The sequence below is a fragment of the Diaphorina citri genome, unplaced genomic scaffold (genome assembly GCF_000475195.1).
Source record: "Diaphorina citri unplaced genomic scaffold, Diaci psyllid genome assembly version 1.1 scaffold894, whole genome shotgun sequence".
NCBI classification, from domain to species: Eukaryota; Metazoa; Arthropoda; class Insecta; order Hemiptera; family Psyllidae; genus Diaphorina; species Diaphorina citri.
In genome coordinates this window covers 66,087-84,925 of record NW_007378325.1, presented here as the reverse complement: position 1 = coordinate 84,925, position 18,839 = coordinate 66,087, and the positions used below count along the sequence as shown (strand labels likewise).

Below are 18,839 nucleotides of genomic sequence, written 5' to 3'. Positions count from 1 at the left end.
AGAATAATATCAAATGTGTTTAGTGGCCGCGTGCGTCGCGTCGCACGTGCTTAGAGCTCTCTGAAATTGCACCCGTTCCCAGCAAGTTTGAGATATCAATTATTTTCGTTAGTTGAGATTTTTCCAACGCTACTGTATATAAGCTACAGTCAGTGTGCCTCCAATAAATGGCCTACGCGTCTAGCATGTCGAACAATGATGTATGCAATCGGTAGCTATCTATTGTTCAGTTCGAAACAGTATAAGAGGGAGAAAAGTGGCGGGTAATATTGAGTACCAATGCTCATTACAGTCGCCGGAACAAACTGTACATTCGTAGCCTAAACAGGATTGGATTCGATATGGATTTTCCCCCCTTCAAATGAATCTGAATTCAGGGGTTGTTTGATTCAGAAAAAAAAAAAAAAAAAAAAAAAAAACACCCTATTATGAAGGAGTGGTTGACTATTTGAACAATCGTTGTTCAAATCGCTTGAAAAGATATCCTTCCACTTTTGTCAAATGTATGAAATACACGGGCGAACAAAATTAGTGCAACGCTTCAATTCAATTATTTAATTGAAAAATCACAGATATACGAGGTGTTTTACAAAGGTGTTTTTCCAAACTTGAAAGAAAAGCCAACTTTAGCGTTCTTCTAATTTCGTCCGCCAGTGTATATCCCTGTTTGTGAATTAAGTATCCATTTACTATCAAAGAACTCTTGTAGGACTGTCCCCAGTCACACATTTGAACGTATTTAGATGTAGTTAGGTGGGTATAATGACTAGCACATTTGGCTACAATGAAATTTGGTGTGTGCAAAGAATTAGGCTTTCTCACGTATTAGGACTTTCTCTTTGGGTTGGCAAGGTGGGATGTAACCCTTAAAGGGGTATATTATTAGGTCATTCCCTTTTCTTTCCGTGTTAGTGAGATAGATAGGTATAACTATCTTGCGGTGGTGCCCAAAAGATTTCCCTTGGAAACTAAAGTTCCCAATGTCCTGGGATAGAAGATCTAGTTTTAGAGGTTTCATTTTCATAGAGGTTTCATTTCCCAAACGGAGAATCTCTTGTAATTCTTCTGTACTCAAATATCCCACGAATTCCTTATACTGGCAAATTATCCCACTTCTGTACTTCCCCAAATCCTTTCAAAAGATTTCCCTTGGAAACTAAAGTTCCCAATGTCCTGGGATAGAAGATCTAGTTTTAGAGGTTTCATTTTCATAGAGGTTTCATTTCACAAACGGAGAATCTCTTGTAATTCTTCTGTACTCAAATATCCCACGAATTCCTTATACTGGCAAATTATGACACTTCTGTACTTCCCCAAATCCTTTCGTCATAGAGGTTTCATTTCACAAACGGAGAATCTCTTGTAATTCTTCTGTACTCAAATATCCCACGAATTCCTTATACTGGCAAATTATCCCACTTCGGTACTTCCCCAAATTCTTTCATGTTCCATATTTTCATTAAAATCTTCCATTAATCCCCAACACCTACGTGCTTAGTGGTAGTCCCTTTTAAGCTCTTTTTCTCTTCCTTGTCCCTTTTGTCTTCATTCTGATTTCATCTACAATCCACAATTTCCCGACATACGTAGGTGAATCTAGCAAAGTACTTGCAGTGTTTAGAAATAGGTTTAGAAAATTAGGCGGTTTAGCTAGCTTAGGACGTTCATAGCCATTGCTTCATTTCCAAAGTATCTCATCGTAATTTACCTTTAATTTGTTTGGCACTTCTAGTCCCTTTTAAGCTCTTTTTCTCTTCCTTGTCCCTTTTGTCTTCATTCTGATTTCATCTACAATCCACAATTTCTCGACATACGTAGGTGAATCTAGCAAAGTACTTGCAGTGTTTAGATATAGGTTTAGAAAATTAGGCGGTTTAGCTAGCTTAGGACGTTCATAGCCACTGCTTCATTTCCAAAGTATCTCATCGTAATTTACCTTTAATTTGTTTGGCACTTTAGGACAACAAGCTTGGAGACATTTGCTTCTCTCTCCGTTACGTACCCACGGCTGGCAAGTTGACCGTGGTTATTTTGGAAGCTAAGAATCTGAAGAAAATGGACGTCGGAGGTTTATCAGGTAAAATTTTTGAATCCTTTTGAGTTGACCGTGGTTATTTTGGAAGCTAAGAATCTGAAGAAAATGGACGTCGGAGGTTTATCAGGTAAAATTTTTGAATCCTTTTGTTGTTTGTTGGTGAGAGAAATTTTAGACATCCTCTGAATTGTGCTATGGTTTAATTTTATGCTACATACAAAACATGGGGTGCTTTGCAATTTCCTCAGATGTGTAGCTTGATTGGCTCATTTATCCATAGAATTGAGGTAAATTTTGTACCTATTCATTCATATGTGGCGTCAGCATGATTGCTGGTCGCCAATTCCGAGAACATTGCACTTCGGTATGATGTTCTGTCTGCTGCCAGCTCCTGAATTTTTTCAAAACGTTCTTCCCAACCATTCTACAAGATTTCTAAATCGATCTAACCCGGGAAGGTTCGGCGCGAATGACACGCAAATGTTAAAGCACCTTAATATTATTATTTTTAAAGGTTATTTTTACCAATAGATAGTCAATGTTTGGAAATTTTCTTCCATATTGAATGCATATTTTTCTCCGTTCTAAATATTAATAACCAAGATCTAGTCCCTTCACATAAATGACTTGTGTTTCAGATCCCTACGTGAAGATAGCACTCATGCAGAACGGCAAACGACTTAAAAAGAAGAAGACGAGCATCAAGAAGTGCACATTGAATCCTTACTATAACGAATCCTTTACGTTTGAAGTTCCGTTTGAACAGATACAGGTGGGTGGAAACGTGAATTAAACAGAATCGTGACCTTTTGTACTACTTATAAGAATTACCTGTCTTCCTTCTCTCTTCGATTTCGGGACGATAAGACCATAGCAGTTACAGTTCCCTCTGTCAAACCTCTTAAAAAAAAAAGAAAATCCATATATCTGGTTTTCATATTACATATTGAAAATAAATATCCCAGTATTTCACAAGTACCATTATTTTATATTTTTTTTCTTTCTTGACATCTCGTGCTACCTGTCTTCCTTCTCTCTTCGATTTCGGGACGATAAGACCATAGCAGTTACAGTTCCCTTTGTCAAACCTCTTTAAAAAAAAAAAAAATCCATATATCTGGTTTTCATATTACATCTTGAAAATTCCCATTATTTCACAAGTACCATTATTTTATATTTTCCTCCACGCAGTTCAGGCTCGTCTGAGAAAAATTTCCAACTAGAAATAGAACTAGAAATGATTATTCCAAACACGGGGAAAACACATTCGCCGAAGAATTTTCACTAGCGTGGAAATAGTGGGGGGTACAGGGTGGTAGTAGGAGAAGACTATCTATATTGACTGTGTGTCTCATAGAAAACTAGGTCAAATAGCATCGCGAGGCTAGGAGAGGGAAAAGGGGTTTGTGTTATGAGAGGAAGTTTTTAGAGCTTTTGTATGATGTTTTTTTATACCGCCATTAGTTTTATAGGCTTTATTATTTATCATGTTGAGCCCGGACAAAGTTGTATTTATAAGTATGATGCCTATTCTCTCCCTAAAGTCTCGTCTGTTCATATCTATTTACTTCTATAACACTATGTATACGAGAGTAGGAGAAGACTATCTATATTGACTGTGTGTCTCATAGAAAACTAGGTCAAATAGCATCGCGAGGCTAGGAGAGGGAAAAGGGGTTCGTGTTATGAGAGGAAGTTTTTAGAGCTTTTGTATGATGTTTTTTTATACCGCCATTAGTTTTATAGGCTTTATTATTTATCATGTTGAGCCCGGACAAAGTTGTATTTATAAGTATGATGCCTATTCTCTCCCTAAAGTCTCGTCTGTTCATATCTATTTACTTCTATAACACTATGTATATATCCCTTCAAAAATTAGTTCCATTGAGTTGAGAACTTTAGATCACAAACCAATAAAAGGTTCTAACTACATCTATACGGAATTCTCAATTTGATCTTGGTCCATTTAGCGATAAGATCTGTGTATATCCCTTCAAAAATTAGTTCTATTGAGTTGAGAACTTTAGATCACAAACCAATAAAAGGTTCTAACTACATCTATACGGAATTCTCTATTTGATCTTGGTCCATTTAGCGATAAGATCTGCGTGAAAAGTTCTTTTGAAAAAAAAAAAAAAATCATCACCAAAACTGTAAAGGATTGTACACGATTGCTATTAGGTATAAGGACAGTAAACATCTTTTAGCATTCAAATCCAACATTCAGAATTACTCGTACATTTTCCGTTAGATATACGAGGTGTTTTACAAAGGTGTTTTTCCAAACTTGAAAGAAAAGCCAACTTTAGCGTTCTTCTAATTTCGTCCGCCAGTGTATATCCCTGTTTGTGAATTAAGTATCCATTTACTATCAAAGAACTCTTGTAGGACTGTCCCCAGTCACACATTTGAACGTATTTAGATGTAGTTAGGTGGGTATAATGACTAGCACATTTGGCTACAATGAAATTTGGTGTGTGCAAAGAATTGGGCTTTCTCACGTATTAGGACTTTCTCTTTGGGTTGGCAGGGTGGGATGTAACCCTTAAAGGAGTATATTATTAGGTCATTCCCTTTTCTTTCCGAATGTACAAAATGTACTTCTTAAATATATTTGGGTCTCCTAAAGTAAAAACGATTTTAGATGAAAATTATTGAGTACATTTAAAATTAGTTAATATACCTAAGACGTTTGAAAATGGATATTATAATAATTTTATAGGTAGCCTTAGAATATTTAGATTGTTTGTTGAGACGTTTCGCGTTATTACCTATTGTTTGTTCAAAACAAAATTTAGGACTTTGATTTCAGATGACGAAAATTTCACTTTATTTTTCTGATCTGAGCATTATTTTCATTTTAAACACAAAAATAAAATTATATTTACCGATTAACTTAATTTTACTCTTTTTATTTGTCTTTGTCCCTTGATAAAAGAAATACCTCTAGTATAACAAAAAGTAATCTATCTCTAAAACTTATTGTAAGTATACCTACTTTAATTTAGAATTTTATTATATTTTAAGTCGTTATAATTTACTCTTCAGAGCCCTATTAACAATAGCAACTGGATTAAACATCGAGGAATGGTTTTGAGTTTTTAATACGAGCTCACAGGGTGTTGAATCTATTGGACACTTGGTTTTTATTGCGATTTACTTACAAATAGATTTGTCATTAAATTTAATTCATTTAAGAAAAGTGTTTCACATATTTTCCATCTGTCAAATAATTTTGCACTTAGATTGTAAAATAACTTGGGGTTTATACACATCTTTCAAATGGAGAGCAACATTTTTTAATGTTTTTGATCTCATCGTTCAATCAAAATATGTAGTAGGATGACACTATTTTTTTAAGATAGTGAGTACTGTGAAAAGAAAACCTTAATATAAACATCTGTGGATTTATGTACATATAACTTGGGGTTTATACACATCTTTCAAATGGAGAGCAACATTTTTTAATGTTTTTGATCTCATCGTTCAATCAAAATATGTAGTAGCATGACACTATTTTTTTTTAAGATAGTGAGTACTGTGAAAAGAAAACCTTAATATAAACATCTGTGGATTTATGTACCTATCATTTGTGAACATATTTATTTGTGCTCGCGAAATTAAAAATTAACAGTTTTTGATCTGCGATGTTGAATATGCATTCCTCCTATAAATTTTTCTTGCAGTATATTGTGGTAAGAGAATATAATGCTGAAGCATCTCCAAATATGAGTAAAAACCAAAATTGAAACTTATTTCGCAACAACAGGCATCGTATTACGTACGTAATAAACATTACTATCCTCATATTTCCATACTCTACCAAGTTCGAAATAAAAATCAATGTATATAAAAACATAACATACCAAATCCGTAGTTAGATCAGACATAGGATATAATTTACTCTCATTTTTTTATTTTTTACTTGTACTAAATTCAAATAAAATAATAAAAAAATATATATAGGACTTGTTTTACTTGTTATTAAAATTTATTCCACTAAAAAATATTAAAGAATTTTAATCTTGACAAAAAATTCTTTACATATTCCAGTTTTGTTAGTTCTTTCTTCGTAGTTCTTCTAGCTTTCAGTACCATCTGTGAAATAAGTAAATCATCTAATGGTCAACTCCTTTCTAACAGTAAATTACCGGGGCCACAATCAAAGTTAAAACCCGGTAATTTTAATTTTTGGAGATTCAGCAAGCCGATTGGTTGATTTAAAACTTTTCAGCCAATCAGATTGTTTAATAATAAAAGAGTGACTCAACTTGTGAAACCGGCCATAAGTAAAAGTGGTCTCACTGTCTCAATGACATCCTTAATTTTGATTGAATCTTAGTTTTCTCCACTTACCAAAGCATTATTTTAGGGTTCCATCAAGGGTCCTCGGAATTACCAAATGGAACATTTGTTTACTGGGTTCATAGGAGATCCAGCTTTACAGTTAAAAGCCTTTGCAAACTGTTCACTATTGCTGACAGCACCGATCACTCGTAGCCTTTGCGTGCTGTGTTCTCCAGACAGATAATCTTCTAACAGAGACTCCGTGGACACTGACTCACACCAATTCTGAAATCGGAACAAGATATTATTTATTTAACACTTTGATTAACAGGAGGGCGTGGGTTCAATCCCAGCCGAAGTATGGAATTTTATCCTTAACATTGTTTCAGAATTTTACCATAATAATGGTAGTTCGAGCCGTATAAATAAGCACTACTTAAGCACACATTATTTTGGTACGGTTAATTTTTTCTAATCTCTATGATTAAATTATCGGGGAGTCATTATCTTTTACATGAGAATCCTCAATTTTACCATAATAATGGTAGTTCGAGCCGTATAAATAAGCACTACTTAAGCAAACATTATTTTACAAGTACCCATTACTCACACTAGCATATCCAATGAAGAACAGCTGTTCGGGTGAAAATTTCTCCAGTCCGGGAATTCTAGGTTCGAATCCTCCATGTTCCGACAGATATTTCTTGTATGCCAGCGATTCAACATTTTACCGTTCAACTAACTTTCCAACGGGGGGTTTGCGATTGCCTTTCAACTTTCTCTGATGGTGTTTGCAATTTTCTTGCGTGTATGCCAGGTATCCCATTTCTAAACCTCCGTTATCTGCAATGTTTTCGCCCTTGGTAGCGACTCCCTTGGCCTGAAACATTTTTTAGGGAGGTTTGATAGAGGAAACTGTAACTCCTACGGTCTTATCGTCTGTATGCCAGGTATCCCATTTCTAAACCTCCGTTATCTGCAATGTTTTCGCCCTTGGTAGCGACTCCCTTGGCCTGAAACATTTTTTAAGGAGGTTTGATAGAGGAAACTGTAACTCCTATGGTCTTATCGTTCGCAAATCGAAGAGAGAAGAAAGACAGGATAGGAGAAAGTCAGCCGTTCCGAGAAAGAACATTATCAGTTAAGGATAAAATCCGCCCCGGGCGGGAATCGAACCCGCGGCCTAGCGCTTACAAGACAGAGGCGCTACCAATTAAGCTAGGTCGTGGGTTCGATTTCTGCCAGGGCCGGATTTTGTCCTAAGCAGATAAAGATCCTTCTCGGATGGGTTTTTAAGGGAACTCACCAAAGCAGGTGCATTAAGTGTAGCATCAAGTTCGGGTATGCGATACCGACCATATTGCTGTACAAAACACTCTGCCTTGCTCTGATACGTCTCTAAGGTTTGCTGAGACCACCACTGTACTATGTTGCCAAACTTGTCGTTCTGTCGACCCATGTCGTCAAATCCATGCATGATCTCGTGACCTATGATGATGCCGATGCTTCCGTAATTGAGAGATCTGGCAACATTCAAACCAATACAAAAGGTTAGGTTGAAAATGTTGAAATCAGAGTTGTATTCGATTATGTGAAATTTAATTAATTAACTCGAATATGGCTGAACCAATGAGATTCCGCTTTGGACGTTAACACACCGAAATCTCACAATCTCATTGGTTCAGCCATGTTTTACTGAATTAAATTTCACACAATCGCATACATATTTCACTCAGTATTTCATGTTTCGTTTCTCTCCTCCGGTAAAGACCCTAGGATACATGCAGCGTTTCCTCCGTTCTGTCGACCCATGTCGTCAAATCCATGCATGATCTCGTGACCTATGATGATGCCGATGCTTCCGTAATTGAGAGATCTGGCAACGTTCAAACCAATACAAAAGGTTAGGTTGAAAATGTTGAAATCAGAGTTGTATTCGATTATGTGAAATTTAATTAATTGACTCAAACATGGCTGAACCAATGAGATTCCGCTTTCGACGTTAACACACCGAAATCTCACAATCTCATTGGTTCAGCCATGTTTTACTGAATTAAATTTCACACAATCGCATACATATTTCACTCACTATTTCATGTTTCGTTTCTCTCCTCCGGTAAAGACCCTAGGATATATGCAGCGTTTCCTTTCTGGATGGCCAGACCAATCTTTTGATCAAGAAAATGCTTGGAACGGGATTCTCCCGGGATAGTAATAAACAAAGTGTATGGATTACTTACTCTGGTCGAGATAAACTGAAGAAGGGAGGCTGTAGAATGCCCGCCGGGAAAACTGAAACAAGAAAACAATGACATTGGAACTCTCTCTCTCTCTCTCCTCCTCCTCCTGCCTCTGGTCGAGATAAACTGAAGAAGGGAGGCTGTAGAATGCCCGCCGGGAAAACTGAAACAAGAAAACAATGACATTGGAACTCTCTCGCTCTCTCTCCTCCTGTCTTCCTGATCCTCTGTCAATGCCTCTCTCCATCTTTATCCCCTCCCTTTCTTGTCTATTACTCTCTTTCTTCCTCCCCTCCCTCCCTCTCTCGTCCTCTTTCTTTACTTCCTTTTTCCCCTGGTTTCTTGAGTTTTTATTATTATTAAATATGTTTCCTGGCGTTTCCTTGAAGGGTAGTTTCCTTGGGGAGAAGGGAAAACAGTTTCCTTGAAAAAGTCTACGGGGATGGACGAAACTCGAGTCGGATAAGATCAAAACCGGAACGTGTATCCATTGTATCATATAAAGGTAATAAGTTTTGTAGTTACCTATTTCATAACTTTCTTGAGTTTTGATTTTGATGGAAAAAAAATATGTCTTCCCTCATCTCTCTCTCTCCCATTTCTCTTCTCCAGCAAGATTATAAAAGAAGGATTTATTTGTTAACTTACTGATGGAATTGGTCTGGATATTGTTGAATGCATTCACAACTGTGGGACTGATTGGCCATCTAGAACACAAAACCAAGACAGTATGAAAGTATATACGAAAGTATAGGTCAACAGTATTGACGCTTGATTCGGAGGTCGCGGGTTTTGCTTTGTTGACGAAATTTTCGTTGTTGGAAAGTCCCAAGTATGAGGATTTTTATGAAGGAAATGAATATTCAACCATATGGAAATGATATTTCATACAAAAATAAGGTACCCCCCACCACCTACATATTTATTATCCTTTATAAACAAAATCACCCCGTCAACAAAATTGGACTTACTCGTTGCGATCATTAGTTTTACGTAGAGACTTGAGAGTTCTCAAAAAGACATAGGTACTCAGTGATTCCCAGTTGTACAGATGACTGTGTTGACTCACTGAGATCTGAAATAGACATAAAACACCTGAATATTAACGGGAATATGGTGAAGGATAATAGAGAGATTAGATCTAGGAAAGGTCGAAACAGATGAAGGTAAGTTGAAACTTAATCAAACACTTTGCCAGCCCAATAAGCATGGAAGGTAGTCTGCCTTTAAGCGTTAGGTAGCGGGTTCGATTCTTGTCTAGGGCAAACTTCCAGATTAGATAAGGTTCGTTCTCGGAGCGGCTGACTTTCTCCTACCCTGTCTTCCTCTTCCCTATCGGGACATTAAAACCTAACAAATTACAGTTCCCTCTATCCACCTTTCTTTAAACCTTTCTGGAGCCCTGTCCACATTTGTCGTTCGGGGGAAAAATCGTGTTGTGCGTAAGTGGGAACATTTTCATTAGAATTACATTACCTATCGGACACCCGGAAAAAAATCGGATGAAACTCACAAGTGGGAACGGGCCTTAATGGGGCATTACCTATCGGACATCCGGAAAAAAATCGGATGAAACTCACAAGTGGGAACGGGCCTTAATGGGACAATTGGGTACTACTTACACCGTTGAAGAATCCATTGAAGTAGGTAACATTATTGTACCAGTCTGGATAGCCAATGAATTCCTTCATAGCTTCTAACTTCTCCACGGCAGCGGCTCTTGTTTGGGGATCCATCCACGATAGAGAGGACAGGCGAGATTTTAGCACCACTTTCATGTTGGCTACTAGAGATTCAACCTGGTGATAGAAAGGGGTTTGGGTAACGACGCTATTTTTATGGCAGAATTAGACATGTACCTACGTATATGCATACGTACGGACGGACTATTGTATTCGCTTCGGTGTCTGTCTGTCTGTCAGTCTGTCCGTCAGTCAGTCTGTCCCCATAGAAGGACTTATCCAAACAAGACTTGAGAGTTCTCAAAAAGACATAGGTACTCAGTGATTCCCAGTTGTACAGATGACTGTGTTGACTCACTGAGATCTGAAATAGATATCAAACACTAAACATTGATGGTAATATGGGTAAAGAGAATAGAGAGTTTAGATCTAGGAAAGATCGAAACAGATGAAGGTAAGTTGAACCTTTATCAAACACTTTGCCAGCCCAATCAGCATGGAAGGTAGTCTGCCTTTAAGCGTTAGGTAGCGGGTTCGATTCTTGTCAAGGGCAAACTTCCAGAATAGATAAGGTTCGTTCTCGGAGCGGCTGACTTTCTCCTACCCTGTCTTCCTCTTCCCTATTGGGACATTAAAACCTAACAAGTTACAGTTCCCTCTATCCACCTTTCTTTAAACCTTTCTGAAGCCCTGTCCACATTTGTCGTTCGGGGGAAAAATCGTGTTGTGCGTAAGTGGGAACATTTTCATGAGAATTACATTACCTATCGGACATCCGGAAAAAAATCGGATGAAACTCACAAGTGGGAACGGGCCTTAATGGGACAATTGGGTACTACTTACACCATTGAAGAATCCATTGAAGTAGGTAACATTATTGTACCAGTCTGGATAGCCAATGAATTCCTTCATAGCCTCTAGCTTCTCCACGGCAGCGGCTCTTGTTTGGGGATCCATCCACGATAGAGAGGAGAGGCGAGATTTTAGCACCACTTTCATGTTGGCTACTAGAGATTCAACCTGGTGATAGAAAGGGGTTTGGGTAACGACGTTATTTTTATGGCAGAATTTAGTTTGACATACTTGTAACCCACTGCAAATCCTACCAGATCGTTGACAGTATCCACACAATCCTCCCATCTGGAACATGTTGAAAAAGACCAAAGTTAATCAACATTGCGAGTGGTCAGTAGTTTGACATACTTGTAACCCACTGCAAATCCTACCAGATCGTTGACAGTATCCACACAATCCTCCCATCTGGAACATGTTGAAAAAAGACCAAAGTTAAGCAACATTGCGCGTGGTCATTATCCGAATGGGTGACCATCTAGGCATTCTCGTGTTGCTGGCTTTTCCTGGCCGCCGAATGAAGGGTGAAACCCCCGTAACCAAATACCTTAGGAATTATAGAGTGATGTTAAACCTATATAAAAACTTCTCATAGCTACATTATGTACATGTAGACAGTGTCGTTTCAAATTCAGGAAGTTTTAGAATAATTATTTGCCAGCCTAGTTAGCTTGGTTGGTAGCACGTCTGCCTTGTAAGCGCTGGGCCGCGGGTTCGACTGCCGCCCAGGGCTGATTTTATCCTGATGGGATAATGTTTGTTCTCGGAACGGCTGTCTTTTTCCTGTCCTGTCTTCCTTCTCTCTTCGATTTAGGGACGATAAGACCTTAGCAATTACAGTTCCCTCTGTCAAACGTCTTTAAAAAAAAAGAAAAAAAAAAAAGAATATACGAAATAATACGCGGAGGCTTGTGGCTCGTTTACACGCCCGAGCCATTTGCACAATCTGGCTTGCGCATGCCGGTTTTTTTCGGTTTGCACAAATTTGTGAGAGGCACCTAGAACCAGATCTTCTGGCTTGTGCAAACTTCAAGCCTGCGTTCACACGCTACGATTCATTTGTGCAAACCATTTTTCGCAAGCCAGTTTGTGCAAAGGGCTTGAGCGTGTAAACGGGTCGTTAGGTACACAAATCATAAAGACCTGGTTGCAGAATGTACTTGGTTGGATCACTGTATCCTTCCTATACCCGGTCTTGAGTTTCACTAATTCATTGCAATTTATAACGAAACCAGTAGGTATATTTACGTATTTTCACCGCGATCTTTTTTCACCTTCAGTACCAAAATATGTACAAGCTCGGTTATCCGCGTCAGAATACAGGATACCGAATTACTGATCACAAACATTACCACCATTAGGTTATACCGGGTGTCTATGTAGGTAGGTACGTACCTGGTTTGATGATCGGCTGACCCTGTATAAACGGCCTCGAAATCATAGGCGAGTTGTCTTAGATTATCTGTCAGTTGATAACTTAGCGAGTTCACTATTCTCCATATCAAATAGTTAGCTGGAAAATTAAATGAAAAAAAGCAAGTTGAATTTGAATGTACCAGTTTCCAATAGAATATAGACAGACCTTCACAAAGTTACCGAGTATCCCAATAGATCACAGAAGTCAAGCAACGTTGTCTAAATATATAAACGATTATCTGGCTTTTCCCGGTCACACTCAAACTTAGTGAGGTTAATGTGAAAAGGCGGGTCGCTTAATAGAAGGTAAAAACCCCCGTCGTTGAAGACCTTAGCCGTTATGCAGTACAGTGACTAAGAGGTTTGACAGAGAGAACTGTAACTGCTATGGTCTTATCGTTCCGAAATCGAAGAGAGAAGGAAGACAGGATAGGAGAAAGTCAGCCATTTAGAGAACGAACATTATCCGTTCAGGATAAAATCCACCCAGGGAATCGAACCCGCGGCCTAGCGCTTACTAGGCAGACGAGCTACCAACCAAGCTAACTAGGCTGGCAGAAAGTGTTTCGCTCTCGACTGTGAGCAGGGTTCAGGTATCTGCATGTCAAGCACGTTCTGTGTATTTTAAGGAGAAGGATTTTTATATGTGTTCAAATTGCGCTCTGTGCTGTCACAATTTCAAGCTAAGTCCGTGTGTGACATACCCAACTGTGAAGGAGCGACTCATGCAAAAATTTGATTTTAGGCCAGCCACTCACTATCAGGTATACCTTACAACAGGTAAACCTGATCAAATCTACCTGATTGTGTGTATGCTCATCAGGTAGCAGACGGATGGGCCTAAGACCCATGTTCCCTGGTCGGTACAAACTTTGGTTTATACATTGTACATGATATGTCCAAAGAGAAAGAGAGTATAAAATTTCATATGTGCAACAATATTATTGTATCATTACCTAAATATGGCCCTGGATGCTACTAAAGACTTGCTAATGTCCTGATCCACACTTCGAGATGAAAGTTAGTGTGTCCCCGAGCATAAGCAATTCACATCTCATAGAATTACTTAGCATTTTTATTACCGTTCTGAATTTTTACCTCCACCTAGGCAAATGCTGAATCTCTGTAGCAAATACTTTGCAGGTTTTGCTTGTCTTCCTGTGGAATAGAACCGAAATAGCAAAGTATTTACTACAGAGACTAATAATAAGCAATGCACATCTCATAGAATTACTTAGCATTTTTATTACCGTTCTGAATTTTTACCTCCACCTAGGCAAATGCTGAATCTCTGTAGCAAATACTTTGCAGGTTTTGCTTGTCTTCCTGTGGAATAGAACCGAAAAAGCAAAGTATTTACTACAGAGACTAATGTTGTTATAATTAAACATGTCATAAACTTCTAGGTTTGTTGTGTAGTGTTGTAAAGCCACATTCAAGCAAAGTATTTACTACAGAGACTAATGTTGTTATAATTAAACATGTCATAAACTTCTAGGTTTGTTGTGTAGTGTTGTAAAGCCACTTTCTCACGGTTTAACTTTTTGTTAAACAAACTCATATCTTTAAGTTTGTATTATAATTTTAATATGGTGTATTTTAAATTAATAAAATACCTTGAATTGTCTCGTATTGATTCAAAAACAATTTACACATAGGCCCACTTCTATTTTATCTGAACATAGATATTCTCTTTTTATAGCTCTTCCGTGGACAATGTTTACCAAGCACATAATTGTAGATAAAGGCTGCGGGGTCATTGACCTCAAGATAACGAATGGGCTGTTGCACGGATTTCAATCGAGAGCCTGAAAGGAAAGGATCCATTTTTTCATAGTTACCCTATTATGTGTCAGCTCCCATGGCGTAGTGGTCACTGCGCTCGCCTCGCACGCAGGATTGGACCCGGGTTCGATTCCCGGCGGGGTCAAGAAATTTGTATCATCCAAATGATTGATTCCGTGACTGGCTGTTGCGGGGCCACTCGATGGCGGGGTCAAGAAATTTGTATCATGCAAATGATTGATTCCGTGACTGGCTGTTGCGGGGCCCACTCAGCCTCGTGAAGAAAATGAGTTGCTATGACATATAAATGGACATAGCGACCGGTGCCAGCATGGTAGGTAAACATTGGTTGTTAGGATTATTGAGATGTTGCAATGTTGCAGTGTTGCAGTGAGCACCAAAGTTGTGATATAATAACACAACTGTCTGGCTAGGGGGCGTTAAACAGAGAGAAGACTAGCGTCTGGCTGTGGGACTATAAACAGGGAGGAGAACAGCTAACCCTAACCAGCCTAGCAAGCTGGCAGTTCCTCAAAGGGTTCTCTCTGCTTTTAAAGACCAAGCACAAGTCCTCACGATGGTTGACTGCGGTTCAGGACAGACAGTTGATAATTACCAGAGTCAATACATGTCCTGTATGCTACTTGTGCTGCTTGTATGTCTCTGGTTTGTTCCCGGTCAGGTTCTGCCTCCAAGATTTCTGAAATTAAAACAAAACCTTATTAGTTTTTTTTTTCTTCTAATTTTGATAAAGGTTTGATTGTTTTAATTTTGTTATGAATTTGATATAGGAAAGTCGTTTGTTATCAAAATTATTCAAACTACATACCCTCATACAATGTGGGTAAGTTTGGTTAACTGGGAATCCATGAATACTCGTATGAAGATACTAAAGTGTAGGAACACTACTTGTGCTGCTTGTACTGGTAGAGGATCACTAGGGTCAGGTTCTGCCTCCAAGATTTCTGAAATTAAAACAAAACCTTATTAGTTTTTTTTCTTCTAATTTTGATATAGGTTTGATTGTTTTATTTAGTTATGAATTTGATATAGGAAAGTCTTTTGTTATCAAAATTATTCAAACTACATACCCTCATACAATGTGGGTAAGTTTGGTTGACTGCGAATCCATGAATACTCATATGAAGATACTAAAGTGTAGGAACACTACAAAACAGTTCCAAGGGTGAAAGATATTTATAAACATAAGAAAATTGGCTTTGAGATTAAGGTGTAGTACATACGAGTATATGTGGTTTTTCATCGTATATTCTATTCTACGTGACTCTACGTCCCTTTATCCAGTGATTTTCCCTGGGAAGCATTATCCATTCCCCCTTCAGCCCTATTCGTTTAGAAAAAACACTCTTACCTTTCAACTGTTGTTTGAGTTTCTTCGAGACCAATAAAAACTGGGTCGTGATGTCCTCTTGATTAGTGTTGATCCAACCTCCACATGCAAACTCGTAGAAATCTTCACACGGGTCTACAGACTGATTCAGGTTAGATCGGACAATAAGGCCTAGAATTAATAATGGAACCATTGTAGGAATGTTCCGTGTTTTACTCTGATGGTAAGGTTATGTAACTACAGACTGATTCAGGTTAGATCGGACAATAAGGCCTAGAATTAATAATGGAACCATTGTAGGAATGTTCCGTGTTTTACTCTGATGTTACCTTACGGTTATGTAGGAAAAATTAAAATCTTACTCAGGGAAGAATATACGAAATAATACGCGGAGGCTTGTGGCTCGTTTACACGCCCGAGCCATTTGCACAATCTGGCTTGCGCATGCCGGTTTTTTCGGTTTGCACAAATTTGTGAGAGGGACCTAGAACCAGATTTTCTGGCTTGTGCAAACTTCAAGCCTGCGTTCACACGCTACGATTCAATTGTGCAAACCATTTTTCGCAAGCAAGTTTGTGCAAATGGCTTGAGCGTGTAAACGGGTCGTTAGGTACACAAATCATAAAGACCTGGTTGCAGAATATACTTGGTTGGATCACTGTATCCTTCCTATACCCGGTCTTGAGTTTCACTAATTCATTGCAATTTAAAACGAAACCAGTAGGTATATTTACGTATTTTCACCGCGATTTTTTTACACCTTCAGTACCAAAATATGTACAAGCTAGGTTATCCGCGTCAGAATACAGGATACTGAATTACTGATCACAAACATTACATTATCAGAACATCAATGAATGGTCCACAGTACCAAAATATGTACAAGCTAGGTTATCCGCGTCAGAATACAGGATACTGAATTACTGATCACAAACATTACATTATCAGAACATCGAAATGAATGGTCCATTGAGTACACTGTGACATATTGATGTCAAATAACATGTGCAACGGAAGTACAGCGTGAAGATCATTTAATAAAATAACTGCGCAGATTTTTTTTTCCCAATCTTTTTGTTTACCTATTTTTATATTTCCATTATTTTTCCGTGTTAGAAGCAGACCTTTAACTACCAAGGTCTATTGTAATTGGGTGTATAAATATATGTCTTGCATTTTTGATGGGTTTTCAATTTCAATCAACTGTCTTCACGAGGCTGAGAGCACCCCGGAACAGCCAGCAGCACGGTCACCTGTCAAGATACCAACCACCTTATCTTCAGCGATCCATTGGGAACTATCGTACCTACATACGTAGAACGTACTATTGTAATTCAAAATGGACATTATTTGTAGAGGAAAATTGGCGGCCCTACACCTGTGCTATTGGGAACTATCGTACCTACATACGTAGAACGTACTATTGTAATTCAAAATGGACATTATTTGTAGAGGAAAATTGGTTTTCACTCACCTGTGCTTGGTACTGGGCTTTGAACGCGGCCTTCATCGCTGCCAGCCGCCCCTGACCGGGCCCCATCTTGCTCATGTTGCCCAATGAGCCCATCACATCCCCCGAGGCCGCCCCTGATGAGCCCCTACTGCTTGGTTCCTCTATATCGTCACTGCCCAGCCCTGGTCTATCCCGTTCCCGGAATCCGAACCCCTTACCCCCTAATGGTCCATTGAGTACACTGTGACATATTGATGTCAAATAACATGTGCAACGGAAGTACCGCGTGAAGATCATTTATCAAACTCCATTTATTATTGGGCGTTAACTTGATTTGTAAAGATCACAATACAAGTATTATAATGATTTTCTGTTAGTTAATTATTTATCATTACATATTATTATTAGCTCAAACCATTAAAATACACAAGTGGCCTGTGGCAGATCATTTATCAAACTCCATTTATTATTGGGCGTTAACTTGATTTGTAAAGATCACAATACAAGTATTATAATGATTTTCTGTTAGTTAGGTAATTATTTTATATTATTACATATTATTATTAGCTCAAACCATTAAAATACACAAGTGGCCTGTGGCCCCTTACCCCCTGTATTGGCGGACTTGCCCTTACCTCCCTTGAACCGGGACTTACGGAACCAGGAACTCTGCAAACACACACAGGCCATATAACATTATAGCTATCCTATTGAATATGATTCGAATTGGTCACTAAAAACGTGCAGCACACTTACAGCCTGTGGCAGCAAGTGTGGACGTCCAAAGCGGAATCTCTGGTGGAATCAAAAGTAGCATAATGCAATACAGCTTAACTTACCAGCTTCAATGCACTGCTTCGTTTTACACACATTCTTCGCCGGGTACTTTACTTTGAACGGAAACTTGGCCCTTGTTTTCATGTCCACTTCAGTTTCGTACGGATTTTTCTCAATTTCTCCAACCTTGTTCAAATATTTCTTTCCAATAGGGAACCAAGATTTTAGCAACTGGTTGTCCTTCACCTGAGGGTCTTTCTTCTTTTCGAGAGCTTCGAAGATGTCTTTGATTTCGTCATGCCGACGGTGGTGCTTCATTTCCAACTGGGCCTGACACTGTCCAACACTGAACGCTAAACAGAGTAAACTGAAATCGGCGCTAATGAGCAGTGTTTTCGTTTCTATCTTAGGCCGACCAGTCAAGTTCAGTTTTGCCTGTGACAGACATAAGCCTGTCGGGAAAAACTGTCATGCATAACCTGATGTGTGTGGCCGGCTTTAGAAATACAGTGAGAAAATACTGTATGTAAAGAAAATGTCATAAGGAGAGCGGTAGCACTCCGCCCCGCCAAGTCACGAAAGTTTGACCGCGCTACTAGAGATATTATACGCCACAGAGAAAGTAGCCGTTTCATAGTTCATACTACCTCCTGTCTTGGTATCTTGATAATAAATAGTTGAAGCGCTCGCCTGGTAAGTAAGCAGAGGGGCGCGGGTTCGAATCCCAACGAGGCATGAAATTCTATCCTTATTTATTTCAGGAGTTTACCTTAATTAACAGTAGTAGATTTTACTACATACTACTGTAAGCTGAACCAACAGAACCGGCAAAAGAGAATTTATTGTTTCGAGTTTAAAAAATGAGCAGAAATACTGGAATAGATTTATAATATACGTACCCAACAAGATAAATGAAAAACATTGTTCCGGGAAGATGTAAACAGAGACTAGATTCAAACCC

General features: G+C 38.6%; 2 protein-coding genes across 2 annotated transcripts in view; one reads left to right on the top strand and one right to left on the bottom strand.

Annotated features, from left to right (window-relative positions):
• Positions 1-2,843, top strand: part of LOC113468915 (synaptotagmin 1-like) — a 23,908-nt gene extending 21,065 nt beyond the window's left edge. Inside the window, exon 4 of the mRNA XM_026826224.1 lies at positions 2,674-2,843. Within this exon, the coding sequence (XP_026682025.1) occupies positions 2,674-2,828 (155 nt within the window). The 3' untranslated portion in view covers positions 2,829-2,843. The remainder of the gene's footprint in view (positions 1-2,673) is intronic.
• Positions 1-18,839, bottom strand: part of LOC103512868 (neprilysin-1-like) — a 25,770-nt gene extending 6,931 nt beyond the window's left edge. Inside the window, exons 1-20 of the mRNA XM_026826223.1 lie at positions 18,778-18,839; positions 17,941-18,245; positions 15,670-15,819; positions 15,207-15,262; positions 14,914-14,941; positions 14,237-14,320; positions 13,779-13,838; positions 13,611-13,670; positions 12,492-12,615; positions 11,420-11,504; positions 11,088-11,264; positions 10,520-10,608; positions 10,185-10,392; positions 9,534-9,637; positions 9,211-9,269; positions 8,563-8,614; positions 7,629-7,845; positions 7,273-7,335; positions 6,933-7,037; positions 6,392-6,607 (exon numbers count right to left, since the gene is read on the bottom strand). Of these exons, the coding sequence (XP_026682024.1) occupies positions 6,431-6,607; positions 6,933-7,037; positions 7,273-7,335; positions 7,629-7,845; positions 8,563-8,614; positions 9,211-9,269; positions 9,534-9,637; positions 10,185-10,392; positions 10,520-10,608; positions 11,088-11,264; positions 11,420-11,504; positions 12,492-12,615; positions 13,611-13,670; positions 13,779-13,838; positions 14,237-14,320; positions 14,914-14,941; positions 15,207-15,262; positions 15,670-15,819; positions 17,941-18,245; positions 18,778-18,800 (2,226 nt within the window). The 5' untranslated portion in view covers positions 18,801-18,839 and the 3' untranslated portion in view covers positions 6,392-6,430. The remainder of the gene's footprint in view (positions 1-6,391; positions 6,608-6,932; positions 7,038-7,272; positions 7,336-7,628; positions 7,846-8,562; positions 8,615-9,210; positions 9,270-9,533; positions 9,638-10,184; positions 10,393-10,519; positions 10,609-11,087; positions 11,265-11,419; positions 11,505-12,491; positions 12,616-13,610; positions 13,671-13,778; positions 13,839-14,236; positions 14,321-14,913; positions 14,942-15,206; positions 15,263-15,669; positions 15,820-17,940; positions 18,246-18,777) is intronic.